The sequence below is a fragment of the Cuculus canorus genome, chromosome 23 (genome assembly GCF_017976375.1).
Source record: "Cuculus canorus isolate bCucCan1 chromosome 23, bCucCan1.pri, whole genome shotgun sequence".
Taxonomy (NCBI): domain Eukaryota; kingdom Metazoa; phylum Chordata; class Aves; order Cuculiformes; family Cuculidae; genus Cuculus; species Cuculus canorus.
The window spans coordinates 5,016,899-5,035,809 of record NC_071423.1 but is presented as its reverse complement, the minus strand read 5'-3'; the positions used below and the strand labels follow the sequence as shown (position 1 = coordinate 5,035,809).

General features: G+C 60.5%; 5 protein-coding genes across 14 annotated transcripts in view; 4 read left to right on the top strand and 1 right to left on the bottom strand.

Moving 5' to 3' along the window:
• SIK3 (SIK family kinase 3) overlaps positions 1-8,427 on the top strand; it is a 59,498-nt gene extending 51,071 nt beyond the window's left edge. For 2 of the 3 annotated variants that reach the window (XM_054087156.1, XM_054087157.1), the window contains exons 21-25: positions 115-986; positions 4,612-4,775; positions 5,682-5,814; positions 6,086-6,253; positions 6,644-8,426. In XM_054087156.1, coding sequence (XP_053943131.1) covers positions 115-986; positions 4,612-4,775; positions 5,682-5,814; positions 6,086-6,243 — 1,327 coding nt within the window. In that variant the 3' untranslated portion in view covers positions 6,244-6,253; positions 6,644-8,426. Of the gene's footprint in view, positions 1-114; positions 987-4,611; positions 4,776-5,681; positions 5,815-6,085; positions 6,254-6,643 lie in introns of all 3 variants that reach the window. The other variant, XM_054087158.1, reaches the window with a different exon arrangement.
• Positions 8,428-10,023: 1,596 nt separating this feature from the next.
• On the top strand, positions 10,024-11,688 carry APOA1 (apolipoprotein A1). Its single transcript, XM_009571949.2, has 4 exons — positions 10,024-10,123; positions 10,360-10,415; positions 10,657-10,810; positions 10,888-11,688. The coding sequence occupies exons 2-4, from the start codon at positions 10,373-10,375 to the stop codon at positions 11,483-11,485; spliced, it is 795 nt and encodes a 264-aa protein (XP_009570244.2). The 5' UTR covers positions 10,024-10,123; positions 10,360-10,372; the 3' UTR covers positions 11,486-11,688.
• A 312-nt stretch (positions 11,689-12,000) lies between these two features.
• On the bottom strand, positions 12,001-12,667 carry LOC128854361 (apolipoprotein C-III-like). The gene is made up of 3 exons (XM_054086948.1): positions 12,516-12,667; positions 12,265-12,391; positions 12,001-12,184 (listed from the first exon to the last, which is right to left on the bottom strand). Exons 1-3 carry the CDS (start codon positions 12,589-12,591, stop codon positions 12,088-12,090), a joined length of 300 nt encoding a protein of 99 aa, XP_053942923.1. The 5' UTR covers positions 12,592-12,667; the 3' UTR covers positions 12,001-12,087.
• Positions 12,668-13,991: 1,324 nt separating this feature from the next.
• On the top strand, positions 13,992-16,447 carry APOA4 (apolipoprotein A4). Of its 2 annotated transcripts, XM_054086940.1 has the most exons (3): positions 13,992-14,638; positions 14,753-14,879; positions 14,990-16,447. In XM_054086940.1, exons 1-3 carry the CDS (start codon positions 14,590-14,592, stop codon positions 15,915-15,917), a joined length of 1,104 nt encoding a protein of 367 aa, XP_053942915.1. In that variant the 5' UTR covers positions 13,992-14,589; the 3' UTR covers positions 15,918-16,447. The 2 variants fall into 2 exon arrangements, with proteins under 2 accessions (XP_053942915.1, XP_053942914.1); XM_054086939.1 differs by having other exon boundaries at positions 13,992-14,879.
• A 118-nt stretch (positions 16,448-16,565) lies between these two features.
• APOA5 (apolipoprotein A5) lies at positions 16,566-18,885 on the top strand. Of its 7 annotated transcripts, none has more exons than XM_054086944.1 (4): positions 16,566-16,695; positions 17,507-17,571; positions 17,682-17,793; positions 17,970-18,885. In XM_054086944.1, exons 2-4 carry the CDS (start codon positions 17,508-17,510, stop codon positions 18,883-18,885), a joined length of 1,092 nt encoding a protein of 363 aa, XP_053942919.1. In that variant the 5' UTR covers positions 16,566-16,695; position 17,507. The 7 variants fall into 7 exon arrangements, with proteins under 7 accessions (XP_053942919.1, XP_053942922.1, XP_053942917.1 ...); XM_054086947.1 differs by having other exon boundaries at positions 16,606-16,688; XM_054086942.1 differs by lacking the exon at positions 16,566-16,695 and adding an exon at positions 16,714-17,087.
• The last annotated feature ends 26 nt before the right edge of the window (positions 18,886-18,911 follow it).

The following is an 18,911-nucleotide window of genomic DNA, read 5'->3' as shown; positions in this document are numbered from 1 at the left end:
GAGCACCTCCTGCCCAGGAGCAGCTCCGTCTGTCTTCTGACAGGAGAAGGCAGCCCGGCATGCTCAGCTGGAGTTGCTGCAGTGCGGTCACTCGTTCTTTTCCATTCTTTGCAGCCTGAATGTGAACAGGTTTCCCCCTACCAACTACGACCAGGTGCACTTACACCCCCACCTCTTCCCAGAGCAGCCGCGCGTCTCCCCCAGCAGCTACAGCCCATCAGGAGGAGTTGGCTTTCCTCCGGCTCAGCAAGCTCTGAAAGTCCCCCAGCTTGAGCAGTATCCCAGTTTCCCTCAAAATGCACATCAGCAACAGCAGCACTACACCGCATCGGCACTACAGCAAGCACTGTTGTCCCCAACGCCTCCCGACTACAGCCGACACCAGCAGGTACCGCACATCCTCCAGGGACTGCTTTCTCCCCGGCATTCGCTCACGGGGCACACGGACATGCGGCTGCCCCAGGCAGAATTTGCACAGCTCATCAAACGGCGGCAGCAACAGCAGCAGCAGCAGCAGCAAGAATTCCAAGAGTTGTTCAGGCATATGAGTCAAGGGGATGCTGGGAACATGGGCGCCAGCGTGGGACAGAACCTCTCGGAGCGCCAGTCGTTGTCGTTGCCTTATCAGAGTGCTGACACCTACCACCCGCAGAACAGCCCCCAGCATCTCTTAAAAATCAGGGCGCAGGAGTGTATCCAGCAGGTACCGGCGCCGCACGGATACGTACACCAGCCGGCCCTGTTCCATTCAGAGAGCATGGAGGAGGACTGCGCCTGCGAGGGGGTCAGGGACAGCTTTCCAGACAGTAAGAGTTCAAACACATTGACCAAAGGTTGCCACGAGACCCCTCTGCTTGTAAACGCAGGAGGGCACGGGGACCCGGAATCTTTGCTAGGAACTGCTAATCACGCGCAGGAGCTGGGGACGCATCAATACAGACATCAGCCCGCTGCTGCGTTCAGTAGGAATAAGGTGCCCAGCAGAGGTAAGGCTCGTGTAGAACTGAACGTTCTTCCATGCATGCCGCATGCCTCCCCACCGGAGGATGCCAGGGTTTCGTGACATGCTTTGCATAGCATGGAATTACCTGGATTCTTGTTGGCTTTTGCGGCCTTAAGTAAATTGCAGGCAGAATCTGTCTAATAAATAGCATTAAATAAGAAGGGAACCCAACCGGCTGCCTCTCCTTGGAATGTGACCTACTTCTGCAGGCAGGTACAGGCCAGGTCCCAGGGTGCTGCTGTTTTTTCAGGGATGCTTCGTGCTGGTGATGGATTTATTCCTGTTGGTGATGTTCTTCATCCCATGTAAACTACGGGCTGGAAGCAGTGAAATCACTAGAGTACCCTTGACTGCAGCTGTGTTTCCTTCTCTTCCAAAGACCCTCGAGTCCAGGCTTTTCTAACGCTTCCACAGACATGGAAGAGCAGTGATAAATGTGGCTGAGGCCACTTCACAGCCTCTCCTCTGGCACGTTGGGAAGCAGCAGCAGGACGAGCCCTGCCTGAACTCGAAGGGGTTGATTCCAAAGAAAGCGAGTTTAGACTGGCCGTTAGCACTGGGAGACCTTTCCTGCTGGTTGGAAGCGGCTGCGCCTTTGCTCCTTGGTGGCTGTGTTGGCAGGGGAGTGCTGTAAGAGAAATTCTTGCTGGAGCTGTAATTATAGCTTCTCTGTATGGAAAACACCATCCCAGCCCCTTGCTAAGAGGGCTTTGAAGAGAGGCTTTCCAGGCTGAGCCGGGCGGATCGGTATTCACAGCGGCACTGAGCTGTGCTGGTCTGAAGCCACCAGCCTGCCCTTGGCACAGGGAACCCTATTGCAGAGGAGAAGTGTCCCAGGCACAGGGGGCCCGGCTTTGTTTGGGGACACAGCACGGGGTTGTTGGGAAAGTACTGGGTTGGAGCAGGCTGGCTGGGACGGCAGAGTGGGCACGCCGAGCCCTGTCCCCCAGAAGCGCGTCTGGGGGCAGGGACACGGCACGGCTGCTCTGGAGTTGTTCTTAATTTTAGGAGACCGATGTGTTTTGCTCCTGAACCTTGGTTTCCCAGATGGAACTGGATGGGCTTTAAGGTCCCTTCCAACCCAAACCGTTCCAATGATTCCCTGTGGTGCTGGAAGCAGAAGGGAGGAGAATCGCCCTGGCTTAGGTGGAGATGGGAAGCTCTGGAGGAACATTCTGTACTGAATCAGGAGTTTGCATCTTAACATGTAGACCGTTAGGTTAACATAGAGGTGTAAGGAAGCCAGGAGCTGAATTTCTGCCCCCATCCTGATGGCGCTGGAACCGGTTACACAAGGGAAGGGGACTTTAGACTGCAAGGCTCTGTAAATGAGTATAAGCAAGTAAATGTTTACAAATAGTGTTGTGTAAGCCCTGCTTGGAGGACTCAGGGAGTGAACGATGTCCTGAGATGGGACTGCTCGTACTGCTTTCCTCCCAGTTCCAATAACCCACTTGGAATTGGGCCTGCGCTGCCCTGGTTCTGGGCGGAGCAGGGTCTGAGCCACCTGGGTACCATTATCTACCGTTAAATCCTATAAAACCTCAGCGTACAAACCACTGCTGCACTGGCGTTGTGCTCGCATCTAACACAGCCCAGCGTTCCCAAGCGCATGGTGACCGGGGAGACTCATCCTTGCCAAGCATGGCTCCTCTTCCCCGAGGAGAGCTGGGTGCTCTCGGCCATGGCTATGGCCTTTCCCACTATTTTCCCTGTGCTGTGTTGCAACGCCACAGCCTCTCCTGAGACAGGGATTATCCTCTCTTCTGCCCCATCTCACCAAATATGCTTTTCCCCAGAGCCGAGTGTAACTTCCCAGCGTCTCTGGAGCATTTGTGCCTTCCAGTGGAGTGCATTGACCCTGATCGAAAAGCCCTGGCTGCTCTGTGCAGCATCTGCCCACGATGGCAGCTGGACACCAGGAAAGATTCGCCCAAATACTTGTTTAGGATATGCCTAAACTGCCTTTGAGCAGCTCTGCTCTAGTTTTGCTCCAACCTGGCCGTCACAGGGCTGGGAATGCTGCCCATGGGAAACCTGCCTCGCCTCGGCACCGCAGGAGCCCTGCCCGCCGTGCCAGCGTCACATGCTGTGTCGGCACAAAGGCTGCCTGGCACAGGAGCCCTGTCCGCTATGGATGCAGGGATGAAAGGCTTTCCTACTGCTGGGGCAGGGCTGGAACAAGGAAAGGAGCCTGAATTCAGGCTGTCCTGCCCCTGTGGCCTCAGCTGCCATCCCAGAGGTGCTGTGCCAGCGTGAGGATGTCTTTTGGGCCAGGGTTATTTTGGGCTGGTGGGGCTTATCCCACCATACCCCTCTCCCGTGGCGCAGGGGCCGGTGCTGGGGCCTTTCCGGCACCAGGGCTGTTTGTGGAGCTGGAGGAGCAGGCTGCCGGCCCAAACGACTGTTCCCACAGTTGGAGCAGCGTCTTGAGCCGTGTGTGGGTGGCACTGCTCCGCCAGCAGCTGTTACCTCATGTTTTCCTTCTTGCTTTTCTGGGAAAGCTGACTGTTAACCGCACGTAACCCCACGGTTGTGCAAAGGATGGGGGAGGCCGGCTGCACCTCCGAGTGCCCCAGCTCGGGGTTACTGCAGGGCTGCCGTGTCTCCGAGGGAGGAAGGGTTTGGGAGCGGTGGGCTGGCCACATCCACGTGCTTGGGAGCAGCACAGAGAGCTCAGCTGGCCGACTGTGACTGGGATGGGGTCTGGTTCGGATCTGGGTAACTAGGGAGCATCTTTCTGGCACGTCAGGAGGTTTGGTATCCCAGGCAGCGGGAGCTGCTTCCTGCTGGCAAAGCTCTGTGAAAACTGATAGCTCGGCCCGAGGAATCTACCTGCAGCTGTGTCATCTCAGGGCAGCTCCCTGGTGCTCGTGGCCACGTCTGCATGTTTACACTCTGTGGGGTACTCACTGCGAGCGAGTTGTTTGTGTCCGCTGGAGCCGGCAATAGGCTGCTCCCTGCCTCAGGACTTTATTCAAAACATCATGTTCTTGATGACGCGAGGTTTTGCTCGATAGGAATGTAGCCTTTACCCTCGGTCAGGAGAGCTTGCGGTGCGGCTGGACTTTGCCAGGCAGAACACTCATGTACTCCTACAGCCAGATTGCAGGAGGGCAGGGAGAAGTCATCTGATAAAGGAGAACATCCCAGCCAACTCTTCCACCAAGATTATGGTGCTTACAGTTGTCAAGGGGCCCTACCAGAACATCCTGTATTGGAGCTTGGGGAGAGGCTTCTCCTTCTGCTCTTGTGTAACGGTGTGGGCCATGCAGCGAGCAGAGCGATCGCAGGCTCTGGGAGTGGCAGGGTGTGCAGAAAGGGTCTGGTTCCTGGGCTGTGGAGCTACTGTCCCTCTGATTTTAGACCTGAGTGGAAGGAGCTGGCCTTGACATCCCTTGGGATGTCAATGCTGGAGGGAGAAGCCTGGCCCTGGTTCTGCATCACATCAGGAAGAGCAGACAGGGCTCCATTTCCACCCAGCCAGCGATGGGCGCGTATTCATTCCGGCGCATCCCAGACACCAGTTTTGCCGTGGTGTGCCTCGCTGCAAGCTTGCAGCTTCCTTGTACTGATCTCTTTTTTTTCTGTTTTGTCTACTTTTCCAGAGTCCATCGTAGGGAACTGCATGGACAGGAGTTCTCCCGGCCAAGCAATGCAGGTGCCTGACCACAACGGGCTGGGCTACCCCGTGCGCCCCGCCTCCAGCGAGCACGCGCGGCCCCGGACCCTGCAGAGGCACCACACCATCCAGAACAGCGATGATGCCTACGTAGGTTTGGAGAAACGGGGCTTGTGGCAATGCGGAGCTTCCCTGGGCAGGGAGGGAGTTACGTGCAAGGAGAGGCAGCGCCCTGCTCCTGCGGGGCTGCTGGGGATGGAGTGGCACTTCCATTAGCACGTCTTGTTTGCCCAACACTGAAACCATTATAGGACAGGCCAGTATGGAAGTGCTTCTTTGCTCCTGGTTCGCCCGAGCACCGGCTGCTGTAGCCATGGTGTCTCTTCTCTTTCCCCCAGAGTCCTTCTGATGAAACAGCCTCAGGCCTGGCTGTGGCCATGGAGGGCTTTGCAGAGCAACCGTGTTGGGCTCTTCTCCCAAGTAACAAGGTGTAAGATGAGAGGAATTAGCCTCAAGTTGCATCAGAGGAAGCTTAGATTGGATATTGGGAAACACTTCTTATTGACAGAGTGGTGAAGCCCTGGCAGAGGCTGCCCAGGGCAAGGGTGGAGTCTCCATCCCTGGAGGACTTCAAACAGCGTGTAGACATGGCACTTGGGGACATGGCTTAGCAGGCACAGTGGGGTTTGGCTGGATCATCTTAGAGGTCTTTTCCAACCTTCATGATCCCATGAAACCAGCTGGCCATGGCAGCCGCAGCCCTGACGGGAGCAGAGAGTAGCTGTGCCGCTTCCGCAGCATTTTGGGAACCATCCTGCCCAAATCTGGATGCGTTCCTTGCTGCAGCTATGAACGGGCAGGGCTCTTCCCTCCTTAGTTCAGGTCTGAGGGGCCCCTCTCCAGCCCAGCCCTGCCTTGAGGGGACATTGGCTGCACTTCAGCTGTGCCTGGTGCCCAGTTTTCACTTGTACTTGGAAACCCTCGCTGCAGGACAGCAGGGAGAGCAGCAAGGCTTTGCCCCGACTCCCCCTCACTAGGGTCCTGCTCTCTCCGCAGGTGCAGTTGGATAACTTGCCTGGAATGAGTTTAATGGCAGGAAAAGCACTAAGCTCCGCTCGGATGTCTGACGCTGTCCTCAGCCAGTCGTCGCTGATGGCCAGCCAGCAGCTGCGCGACAGGGAGAGCGAGGGTAAGGGCCTGCGGAGTGGATCTGGGGTAGGAATGGCGAGGGTCGGCCTGTGGTCTATGCTGCAGAGCCGCCTCCTCCCAGAGAGCTGTGCCTGCAGGGAGCACTCTGGTGGAGGGCAGCTCCATGAGGTAGAGCCTGGGCTGGTGGGAACTGGAGAAACACAGAACAGCTCTGCCTGTGGTGTGACCCTTTAGGCTGTGATGCCCGTGCTGGAGCTACAACTCCTCAGTGCTTCTTGTACAAACTCTGCTGTTGTTTTATAACCTTACAGAATGCGGGGAGAGTTTGGAAGGTCAAGAGCATCCCAACCTTGGTGATGGCAACCAGCATCTAAACACCTCCTGCTACCCGTCGACATGTATCACGGACGTCCTGCTGAGCTACAAGCACCCGGAGGTGCCCTTTGGGATGGAGCAGGCAGGGGTGTAACCAGGAGGGAGTGAGTAGCTGTGTCCTGTTTTTTCCGAGTGCATGCCCTGAAGGATTCTGTGTGCATCTCCTTCCTTGTCCTCTTGCTCTGAGGGGAGAAACTGGCTTCCATGCATCTCTTCTTCCTTGTCCTCTTGCTCCAAGGCGAGAGACTGGCTTCCATGTGCATCTCCTTCCTTGTCCCCTTGCTCTGAGGGGAGAAACTCAGCTCTGAGCTTTCACCCTGGGGGCTGCCTGCTGTCCTTCAAGGACAGAACCCCTCCTTCCTGGACTTTGCTGCCCTTCCAGAGCCCCGTTGCATCAGCAGGGTTTTCCTCCCGGGTCTGGATTGGGAATGCGGTGGAACAGCACTGCTGTTCTCCGCTGTCTCCTAACATCTCTTCTTCTCTCTCTCCCGCAGGTTTGCTGTACAGCTCTGAAACAAAAAGGTCCATTTTAAACCAACAGTATCTAGCAGCATCGCGCCAAATTGCCGTAGTATTTCTGACTAACTGGAATACCATGGCCCCTTTCCTCATAATCAGTTCATCCAGTGTGTTGTTCCTTTGGTTTCTTTAATTTTGGCCATATTTGCGTGTAACTCCAGCTGTCACAGAAATAACCTGAGTCCTACACGTCGGCAGAGGATTCCCAGAGCCGGAGCACTGAGTCTGGTTTGGAGGGCTTGGCACGGCTAGTGGACGGGACTGATGCCTCCCTGGAGCCCGCCCTGGCGGGGAGCGGAGTTGGGGGTCCGATGGGATCCCACCTCCCCAGGCAGCTGGAGGCTATGCTGTCCTTCCACCCCGAACCCTTTGCACTGGGGAGGGGGCCCAAAGTGAGCCGGGGCGAGGACGCTGCCGGCCCGGCTGCGTGGCAGCACATCCCGCGTCCCACCCCGGGGCTCCGACCGCCCGGCCAGCCCGCGGGGAACACCCCCCTGGTGCAATATGCTTCTTGTCTCACCTTCGTCTGCTTCTGTTCCCTCTCCGTTTGTCAGCGTGCAGAAAGGACCCCCACCCCCCTCGCCTTTTCTTTGCGAATCCACATACGACTTGGGGTTTTCTTTTCCTTTTTCCTGGCTTTAACGTAGGGAAGGCGGATTTTCCTTTGTTTCCTCAGCTTCTCCTCCTGATCCTGTAGGAATTGTTTTTTGGTAAATGTTGTTTTATTATTATTGTTATTAATAAAAGGCGAAAGGAATTTCTGTTTGAGAGAGATTTTTAACTAGATTCTGTTCTATATGAATTGTGATTGCACCTTCTGTTCAGAGTATTTTATTCCCTCCGATGACGTTGTACTTGTGACCGGGTTTCTCTCTCGTGCCAGTGGCGACAGTGCTGTTCTCCTTTACACCGTTCGGACGTGCGTAGCTCTCTTCCTTGTCCTCCTCTCCATCCTTTCTGTGACGGATTGAGTGCAAAGCCCCCGCCAGCCGGGGCTCGGGAGCACTCGGGGTCAGCCTTGTCTTTGGGACTTCACCAGCGACCGCTCCCGTCCTTCTTAGGGACACTTTTCTGGGATATTTTTTAATAAACAAGGAAAAAAAAAGCACCCCCGCCCTCCTCAATTTGCACAGAAGGAAGCGTGGAACCAGCACGGCAGAGGTGACTTTGCTATCCTGACCCGTGCCTCTTCCCGGCCTCCCCTTTCTCCCCTGCCCCGAGGAAGTGACGCCAACCGGCTCTGCCATCCCGAAAACCAGAGAGGAGGCAAAAACTCCGGCATCATCCAGGATGGCATCGTGGCATCTTTGCCGGCCGTCCACCTGAATTCCTCCCTTGGGGACGGGGACGTGGGAAGCCGGGCAGGGCCGGAGTGGGGAACGCTGCAGCCTTTCGCTCCCTCTCTTTGGTTTGGTTTCCTTTTGTTTACACGACACTGTATTCCTGGGAGAGTCAGCAGCATCCGGAACAGCAGGGACTCGCTCCCCCGTGCCATCTCGCAGCATCACACTTTTTTTATCATCGCTTTGTATTGTAGTAATCAATACGCGCAGTATCTGTTGAATGTATATTAATATACTTTGCTATTATTTCTGTTTTTTGGAAATGTCAGAAGTATTTTTTTTTTCTTCCTCATTTATGTTGGACTAAAAAAGAAAAAAAAAAAAAACCCAAACAAAAAAGAAGAGTTTTGGTCAATCTGCAGTCCATTTTTTTTGTGGGTCACTTGCAACTCGTCAATTAGTTGGACAGTGGGATCATGACAAATAAAACCATGATTATGATCTTCCCGGGTCTCCTGTTTCCCTCGTTGCTCAATGTCTGTTGTGGAGGTGGAACAGCCTGCGCTCCCTCCCAGCCCGCTCCGGAGCAGCCGTATCCTCCGTCTGGCCCCAGAGCTGTTTTCTCCTCTGCGGAGACGGGTTCAGTGGGGTTCCCGAAGTCCCCAGTTTTCTGGGATCCCCAAATCACCCAGTTTGGGATTGCCAAAGCTCCTGGTTTCATGGGGTTCCCAAATCCCCCAGTTTGGGATTCCCAAAGCTCCTGGTTTTGTGGGGTTCCCAAATCCCCCGGTCTGGGATTCCCCAATCCCAGTGTTTGGGGTTCCCAAAGCTCCTGGTTTCACAGGGTTCCCAAATCCCCTGGTTTGAAGTTCCCATATCCCCTGGTTTGGAGTTCCCAAAGCTCCTGGTTTCATGGGGTTCCCAAATCTTCCAGCAGAGGTGTAGGACCTCCAGCCCCAGAGCTCGGCTGCATCCAACTCATCACACGCAGGATGTGGTGCAGCCGTAGTGGGTTTTGCTCGTACCGGAGCCCGAGGAGCCCCAGGGAGACGGGGCCCCTCTCCAGCTCTGCCCACCCACCCCGGGCACCACTGGGCATGGTGCCCAGCTCCTTCTTGCCTGCTGCAAGGCTGGGATCGCTGCTGCTTTCTTCCCAGTTTCTCACCTCTGAGAGCTCCTGGAAGCGGTGCTGAGCTCCCTGCAGCCCGCTCTGTCCCTTCAGGAGATGCAGCTTTGGGAGCAGGGAAGGAGCTGTGCCGACGCAGCGCCCACTGGTGAGCCAGTCTGCCCTTGGAGAGGCCAGAGGAGCCAGGGCTGCTCCGAAGCGGGGAATCAAAGCTTCTCCATGGTGTTACCCATCCCTTCTTGCTCCCAGTGCGCTCCTGCAGCCCAATCTGGGGAGCACAGCCCTGTATCCCCCTGCCCTGCGGGTCCCCGTGCTGGTGGCAGTGGGACGGGGTGGCTCCAGGGAACCCCAAGTCCTCCTGCTCCCGCGGCAGCTCCAGCATCCATCCCGCCGGTTTGGCCCACGGCACCAGCCGGGACCCCGCATTGCGGGGTGGGGGGGCTTGGTTCCCCATGGATTGATCGAGTCTCCCTGCACCCAATCTCCCACTCTTCCCCCTGCGTTCAGCCTCGTTGTCCCCATCCCCGGGGCGTGGGGACACAGCTCCCGGCCCCTCTTCTTTTGGGATGCACCAGGAAAAGGGGGTGACGTGTGCTGTGTGGGTCCCACCAGCGAAGAGACAGATGAGGCAGAACCCCACGGTGTCGGCGAGGGGAGGATGAGGGGTTCGGGAGGTCAAAATCGCTGCCGGTGTAAACCTCGTCCTCGGGCTGCGGGCCAATCCCCGGGGGCTGCCGAGAGCCCGCAGAGCCAGCAGGAATCTGGGTCACTGGGAGCGTAAACAGGCTCCTTGGCCAGGGATCCGTGTCCCGCGGGGAGCCCCTGTTTGCTCGCCGCCCCTGCCAAGCCAGCGCTCCTCGGCTGGCCCGTGCGCGCGATCCTTGAACTCTACGCGCCACATCGCCCACGCCGAGGAGCGATTTCTTGGGCTGGAGCTCTGGCTTATCTCCTGCGGGAACGGCCCCCTCCTGCATAAATAGCGGTGGTGGGGAAGCAGACGGTTCAGACGGGACGACTGGCAGCACAGCAGCGGCAGGAGAGTCCCGGTAAGAGCCTGGGCTGCTCCAGGGGACCCCAAATCCTGTGATACCATAGGAGCCAGAGCCCTGCTCCCCCTGGGGCGCGGCGGCACAGCCAAGGAGCAGCCTCAGCATCCGTCCTGCAGGCTTGGCCCGCGGCACCTGCCGGGACCCCTCGTTGCGGGCTGGGAGAGGGGGGCTCAGATCCCGCTGGATTTATTGGGACACCCCCTGAACCCAACTCTCGTGCTCTTCCCCTCCAGGTTCAGCGCAAAGATGAGAGCCGTGGTGGTGGCCCTCGCCCTGCTCTGCCTGACGGGTAGGTCTGAATGGGATGGGGTGGTGGTGGCTGCAAATCCCTGCAGGATGGAGCAGGATGGGGCAGCCGAGCTCAACGCTTGCGCTGCTGGAAGCACTTGGCTTCCGAAGCACTTTGCAAGCCCGGCTGCACCCCAGCAGCTCCCTGGTCCTCTCCCAAGCCAGGAGGGTCCCCAGGTAGGGAAGGAGACATCCCTGCCACCATCCCAGCCTGTCCTGAGTACCCCGCGCTCTCCCCGCAGGCACCCAAGCCCGCTACTTCTGGCAGCACGATGAACCCCAGGCGCCCCTGGACCGCCTCAAGGACATGATGGATGTGTACCTGGAGACGGTGAAGACCAGCGGCAAGGAAGTCATCAGCCAGTTCGATGCCTCCGCCGTGGGCAAACAGCTGGAGTAAGTGGGGGATGCATGGCGGGGGGCTGGCAGGGGGTCCCCGGGCACCACGCGTGACCTCCCTGCGCTGCCCGCAGCCTGAAGCTGGCCGACAACCTGGACACGCTGGGCGCAGCTGCTGCCAAGCTGCGGGAGGATCTGGCCCCTTACTACAAGGAGGTGCGGGAGATGTGGCTGAAGGACACGGAAGCTCTGCGCCAGGAGCTCAGCAAGGACCTTGAGGAGGTGAAGGAGAAAATCCGGCCCTTCCTGGACCAGTTCTCAGCCAAGTGGACGGAAGATCTGGAGCAGTACCGGCAGCGCCTGGCACCCGTGGCCCAGGACATGAAGGAGCTCACCAAGCAGAAGCTGGAGCTGCTGCAGGAGAAGCTGACCCCGGTGGCTGAGGAGGCGCGGGATCGCCTGCGCGGGCACGTGGAGGAGCTGCGCAAGAACGTGGCGCCCTACAGCGATGAGCTGCGGCAGAAGCTGAGCCAGAAGCTGGAGGAGATCCGGGAGAAGGGCATCCCCCAGGCCGCCGAGTACCAGGCGAAGGTGATGGAGCAGATCAGCAACCTGCGCGAGAAGGTGACCCCCCTGCTGCACGACTTCAAGGACCGCGTCGCCCCCTACACCGAGACCCTCAAGAACCGCTTCATCACCCTCTTGGAGGACCTCCAGAAGAGCATCGCCTGAGCCGCCAGCCAGCGTGGCCAGGGACTGACCCTGTCCCCACTCCCGCAGCCCCACGGCCGCTCCCTGCCCTTCGCTGCGGTTCTTCCCCCCAGGCAGGGCTGCAGGAGCCCCACGGCGTCCCCCACTCCTGCCGCCTTCCCTCCCTGACCTGGCGTCGCTCTCCGCTTTGCCTTCCTTTTGTCAAATAAACGTGACTTAAGTTATTGGAGCTCGCTCAGTCTTTGCAGTGGATGCTGGTAGGGGGGCAGTGGTGCTGGGGGGCTCTGGTTGAGAGAAGGGAAAAGCCCTGGGATCCCCACCGGTGAGCCCAGCGCAGCCGGTTTGGCCCCGTGCACGGTTCTCCGGGCACCAAGGGCTCTGCCGGAGCGGTGGAGCTGAAGTTGGATCCCTCCGGCTTGCGGGAGCTCAAGTACCCCACTGTCACCCCATGGCAAGGGGTCCCGGCACCCTGGTACAAGCACTGGGCATCCCCCCCAGCCCTCCCTCGCCCCTCCGCAGTGACACAGCCACAGCCGCCTGCTTCAGCGCCGCTTTATTGCCAAACCCGCGACACAGGGTGGGAGCTGTGGGGAGAGACCCCAGCCTGGGCAGCCCCCGTGGGGCTACGCAGCCCGCGCCTGCTTCCACAGCTCCACCAGCTTCTCCTTCACCCAGTCCAGCCGCTGCTTCGCCAGCTCCGTGTTGTTCGCCAGCCACTGCCTGCAAAAAAAGGGGCTCAGGGTTGGCTCCGCGCTGGCAGAGATGCTGGGGGACGGCGTTGGCGAGGGGCACGGGGGCACCTGGTTTGCTGAGCCACCTCCGACTCCCGCACGATGCTGATCGCCGACTTGGCCATGGCTGAGGCTTTCTGCGCCAATTCCTGCATCTTCTTCACCAGCGGCTCCGGCTCCTTGGGCGTGTCGGCCCCTGCCAGCAGAAGCCTGGTGGGAGCTGGGGGGCACGGGGCCGGGGTCTGGGTGCCCCTGTAAGGCACCGCAGCCCCCTCAGCCCTCTCCCGATTCTCGTCCTGCATCCCTCGCCCAGCTCTTACTTGCCGCCAGGACGGCCACGCAGACGAGGAGAAACAGCAGCAATGCCTTCATGGCTGGGGAAAGAGCAGAGCACATGGTGGGGGGCAACAGATCCCAACCCCATCCTGTTACAACCCCCTAATTTTCCCTTATTTCGGGTGAAACACCCCCTCCCCAGCACAACCCGCTCTGGGGGCTTTGTCACTCACCTGCACCAGGCTCTGCTGGCAGGGACAGCCCCGGCCCCACTTTATACCCTCCCCACAGCCGCCCCCGGGGGGGTTTGTGCAAAGGTCAAGGGCGGTGGGGCCGGACGGGGAGGGGGCGCGTTCCCCAGGACCATTCCCGCTGCCAGCATCGCGGCAGAGGGGCCAGGAGTTGGGAAATCCCGCTGCGGGGGCTGGCTGGGGCTCTGCACACATGTGCATGCGTGTACTTGTGTGTGCACGCATGTACATGTGTCTACACGCATGTACATGTGTCTGCATGCATGTGCTGGTGCATGCATGCATGTGCACACGTGTTCTTTTGCACATACGTGTGCACACCGGTGCAGTGCGGGCAGGCCTGGGGCTGGCGTGGGACTCCCGGGCACGATGCCACCGGGCTGGGGTGATGGGGCACCTCGAGGGCCCTTTGGACCTTGGCATGGTGAGCATCTGGCCGATCCCTGCCCGTCGTGCCCTTCGCCCCAGCCGGGACACATCACCAGCGGGTGTAGGAGGGCTGAGCATCCCGGGGCGTGTGCCGAGAGCCCAACGCCCACGGCCGGCGACACGCATGGGGCTGAGCTCCAGCCACGCACCCACCGGCATCACGTGGGTGCAACATCCGCAGCTGCGGGTGCCCGGCCACTCCCTGTGGCAAGGCTTCCGCAGGAGCTCGTGCTTGGAGGGAGCGATGCCATCCTGTACGTCGTCTCGTGGGCCCCCACGCAGCCCTCGCAGCATCCGCTGAGCCTGTATCCTGCCTCACAGCACGTCCCAGGCCCAGCACAGCCGGGAGCAGGGCTGAGGGGGGCCTGCAGCATCTCCTGGACCCTGTTTCCTGCCACACTGCACATCCCCGGTGCCGCACAGCCCGGATAACACCCATTCCAGGTGCCACACAGCCTGGGTACCACACAGCCTGGGTACAGCACATCCCAGGTACCACACATCCTGGGTGCTGTACAGCCGGGGTACCACACAGCCCAGACACCACAAAGCCTGGGTACCCCAAAGCCTGCGTATTGCACATCCAGGGTACCACGCATCCCAGGTACCCCACAGCCTGGGTACCGCACATCCCAGGTACCGCACATCCCGGGTACTGCACAGCATGGCAACTGCACACCCAGGTTTTGTACATCCCGGTACCGCAGAGCCTAGGTACTGCACAGCCTGGCTACTGCACACCCGGGTACCGCACAGCCTGGGTACTGCACCTCCCAAGTTCCGCACATCCCAGGTGCCGCACATCCTGGGTACCACTCAGCCCAGGTATTGCATGCCCAGGTACTGCACATCCCAGATTCTGCACATCCTGGGTACCAAACAGCCCAGGCACCACACAGCCTGGGTACCACACATCCCAGGTTCCACACAGCCTGGGTACCAAGCAGCCAGCAACAGCAGAGCCATCGCCGCATCCCATGGAGGTGTGGAACCGGGAGCTGCTCCCCATGGCGCGCTGTCCCCTCTGCCCCGGGGGGTCTCTGCCCCCAGGAGGGGTTCGGCCACGGGGTGTCCATGTGTTCCCCCCATCTCCTCTCTGCCCTGGCACCTGGCACCCTGCTGGGAGCCGGCAGGGCTGTGGGTGATGCCAGGGTTGTGGGCGATACCAGGGTTGTGATGATGCCAGGGTTGTGATGATGTCAGGGCTGTGGTGATGTCAGGGCTGTGCACATGTCAGGCACTTCCACGTTGCGCCTTTGCTAAAGTCCAAGCCCGGGGACCGTCACAGCCTGCGTGGAAGCTGCTGAGGGTGCTGTGACTGCATAAATAGTGGCCGGGTGCTCCCGGCACAACAGGTCCCAACCCGACGCAGCACAGGCAAGTGGCTCCCGGGGCTCCCATCCTCTCGGCTCGGTGCAGGTGTCCCCCAGCACTCAGGATGTCTCCGAAGGCAGCCGCCCTTGTCCTGATGCTCTTCGTGGTCTCAGGTGAGGAGGAACATGGCTTGGGAGGTCCTGTCCCACGTGAGAATGGGGACCCGATGTCCCGGGGTGAGCTGCTGAGTGGGAATGTGCCGGCACTGATCCCGCATCCACTTGCAGGGGCACAGGCTGATGTCAACCCGGACGAGGTGGCCAGCGTGCTCTGGAAGTACTTCACGGAGCTGGGCAGCAATGCCAAGGAGAAGGTGGACCAGCTGCAGCAGGGCGAGATCACCAAGCAGCTCAAGTGAGCAGCGCTGTGGGTTGGAGGGGGACGCGGAGGTGGCCGAGAGGTGCCGGGCAGGTTAGGGGCTGCGGGTGGGCACACCGAGGCGCTGACATTGCCCCTCTCCCCAGCACCCTGCTGGAGAGCAACCTGCGGAACGTCAACTCGTACGCCGAGGACCTGCAGCGGCGGCTGGTGCCCTTCGCCACGGAGCTGCAGGCGCGGCTGGCGCAGGACTCGCAGCGGCTGAAGGAGCAGATCCAGCGGGAGCTGGCGGAGCTGCAGGCCAAGCTGGCGCCCTATGCCGACGAGGTGCACCAGCAGATTGGCACCAACATCCGCCAGCTGCAAGCCAAGATGAGCCCCTACGCCGAAGAGCTGCGCTCCCAGGTGGATCGCGGGGCTGGGGAGCTGCGGCAGGCGCTGGAGCCCTACGCTGCCGAGCTGCGGGAGCGGCTGCAGGACAACGTCGAGAACGTCCAGGCTTCCCTCTCCCCGTACGCCGACCGGCTGCAAAAGCAGATCGATGGTGGGGTAGAGAGCCTGAAGGAGCGTCTGGCTCCCTTGGCCGATGAGCTGAAGGCGCAGGTGGGGCAGAGCGTGGCAGAGCTGCGACGTGGGCTCAGCCCCTACGCCCAGGAGGTGCAGGATGGCCTCAACCGGCAGCTGGAGAGCCTGACGGCGCAGATGGAGCGGGCGGCAGAGGAGCTGCGCAGACGTCTGGCCACGAGCTCTGAGGAGCTGCGTGCCCAGCTGAGCCCGCTGGCCCAGGAGCTGCGGCAAGTGGCCACGGGTGATGCCGAGAGCCTGCAGCAGCGCCTGGCGCCCCTGGCCAAGCAGCTGGATGAGCGCGTGGGGCAGACGCTGGAGGCATTCCGGCAGCAGGCAGCTCCCTTTGGCGAGGATTTTGGGCAGCAGCTGGTGAAGCGGCTGGAGGAGATGAAGGAGAAGCTGGAATCGGGCACCGCTGGCGTGGAGGACCACCTGGAGCTGCTGGAGAAGGAGGTGCGGGAGAAGGTGGCCACTTTCCTCAGCACTGCTGAGCCGGCTGTGAACTAAGCTCCCTCCCCGAACACCGTGGTGGCCGAACCCCACACCGCGAGCAGAAATAAATTGGCCCTTGTGAAGCACATGCTGGTCCGTGTCCATCCTTTCCCACATCCCAACATCCTGCCCAGATGGGCAACCTGGGCATTCCAACGGGAAAGCATCACCCCTGAATTTGGGTCCCAGGGCACCTGAGAGAGGGAGCAGGGTCAAGGATAGGCAGGAGGAGGTATGGATTTCCAGCCCAGGGATGCTGCAGCCAGGGAATCCCATCAATTCCAGAGCCTCAGCATACGGCTGAGCATCCTCCCATCCCATGGCCCCACAGGGATGGGGCTGGTGGGGAGAGGGCCCTTGTCCCCAGCAGCTCTGGAAGAATTTGGGATAGGAGTGTGGCCAGGGCTGCTCCATGGGCCACACGGGCAAGGGAGCAGAGTGGACTTTGGTGTTGATGACCGCTTGGACTTTCACCACTGTGGTGTGCTGGACTTTGCCCTCCACCACGGGGACCCCACACCCCATCCCTGAACCTCGACCCCACATCCCAGCCCCAAACCCTGACCTCTCATCCCAGCTACAGCCGGGAGACTCCAGTCCCAGCAGATCCCTGTTTGCCGACTTGCTCCAGCGCAAACATTGCAGCACCCTCTGGATTTAAAGCCCTGGGGATAGCAGCCGGCGCTCTTCGTGGGGATCAGAACTGAACACGGTGCCATTTTATTCCCCCTGGGAAAGGCGACTGGCAAAAGAAACACAGCAACACAGAGCGGGCTTGGCATCCTGGTGGGAAGTGAGACCGTGTGGCTGGCATGGAAGCTGTGCGCTCTTGCCAGGCTGTGGACATGGCTGGTGGGCTGGTTTGCCCCCTTTCCAGCACACCCAGAGCCGGGCTCAGCCCCCTGCACCCATCCCAGCTCCTTTTCCCCTGATTTGTGCGAGAGGAGCTGGTGTCCCGATCCCCATCCGACCGCTCCAACCCCCCTCGCCACCCTGGCAGCTGCCGGTCACTGTTTGCTCCCCAACGGAAAGGTTGGCTGCGAGGGCAGGGTCAGCCTCATCCCAGGAAATCTGCAGAGCTCCCTTATCGCTGGGAAAACAAGGGCTGATCCAGCAGGAACTGGGGCAACTCCAGGGTGAGCTCTCTGCTGGAGAGATGCTCCTGAAGCACAGGGCAGCCCCACGGCAGGTTACGGCTGCCCGTGGCGAGGTCCGGCCAGCCGGGATGGCGGGAGCAGGATGGGATGGATGCGGGGCAGGCGAAGGGGTGGCCGGTGGTCCGATGACCCCCACGTCAGCTTTCAGGAACCTCCACGTTGTGTTTACCCGGCGCGAGGTCCATCAAGCCTCCCCCTGCAATGTGCCCCGTCGCCCGTGCTCCGCTGGGAGTGTATAAAGGGAGCCGGCTCCCGGCAGAAGGGATACAGGAGGCCACCAGGAGCCAGGGGAGGGGGCACCGGGTTTAGCTCTGCCCGGCTGGAGGAGCTGGGCGTCATCCCACGTGCGTGCCAGCTGATCCGGGCACCTCAGGGCAAGGGAGTTGGGAAGCACAGGGATCATCGATCCATGGGTGCTCACAGACGCTTCTCTCCTCTCTCCCGCAGGATGCCGGCCTGGCAAATACCTCTGAAGGCTGCGCTTCTCCTCACCCTCCTGGTTGCCTCGGCGGGTGGGTGCTGAGCCCAGGAGCTCGCTCTGCTCCGGGCAGAGCCGGGATGCGGGTTGGGTGGGAAGGGAGAGCTGTGGCCGCCCTGCTGAGCGCTGCCCTCCTGCCTGCAGTGTCGCCAGCACAGCCGGCACAGAGCGGCTTCTGGGAATACCTAAGCCAGCTGACGAGCGACAAGGAGAGCCCGGAGCATGGGCAGAGCGGGAAGCCAGGCAGGGACATCGCGTGAGTACCCTGCTCCGGGGACTGGCTGCACACTTGCCCCCACCAAGCTCCCTTGGTCCCCACCATCCCATCTCCCTTTCCCTGGGGATGGAAAAGCTGATGGGAATGGCTTTCATTGAGGGTGTGTGAGGGCAGAGAGGAGACACGGAGGTAAGCACATCTGCTGTCTGGTGCAGAAATCCAAAGGGAAGTATCCGAGATGGGGTTGGCTACGTGGGAAATTTCCTGGAGAAGCTGGTGCCCCTCAACAGGGGCCTCCAGCCCCAGCTCTACCAGGACTCTGACAGCCTGCGGAAGCTCGTCAGGAAAGAACTAGAGAGCCTGAGGGTGAAACTGTCCCCGTATGTGGATGAGGTCCACCACAAGGTGGGCAAGAACCTGGAAGATCTCCGCTCTCGGCTGCAGCCCTTCACGCAAGAGCTGCTGGACCAGGTGTCCCTAAAAGCCCGGGAGCTGCGGCGGCACCTCACGCCCAGCCGGGAGGTGACGGCTCAGCTCCTGGAGGGTGCAGACGAGCTGCAGAGGTTCATGGCTCACTACACCGACAAGATCGCGCTCCACACGGAGCAGGTGAAGGCCATTTTCCACCCCTACGCTGAGAGGCTGGTGACCGAGATCCACCGCAATGTGGAGGAGCTGCACAGGAACGTGGTCCCCCACAGCCGTGCCAGCCCGGAGCAGCTCCAGGAGTACATCCAGGAGCTCTCTGCCAAGCTGACCCAGAACGCCCGGGATCTCCACCAGCAGATCCAGAGGAACCTGGAGCGGCTGAAGGAGCAGCTGAAGGAGCAGCTGACGGAGCAGCTCAGCCGCGATCCCGACCACCTCCAGCCGCCTCCGGCCGCCGCCGAGGAGCTGGCACGGGAGGTGCAGCGCCGCGTGGAGCAGTTCCGCAGGGACACGCACCTCCAGGTGCGGGGCTTCACGCGGGCGCTGGACCGGGAGGCGGAGGAGATGCGGCTCAAGCTCTCCTGCTGCCCGGGAGAGCCGCAGCCCGGCCCCCCCGCGCTCCAAGACCTGCCTGCCCGCCTCGACGCTCTCTGGAAGGACCTGGCGAGCAGCCTGGGCGATCGGGGCGGTGAAAGGCGCTGAGCGGGGAGCGGGAGGCGCGGCGGGGC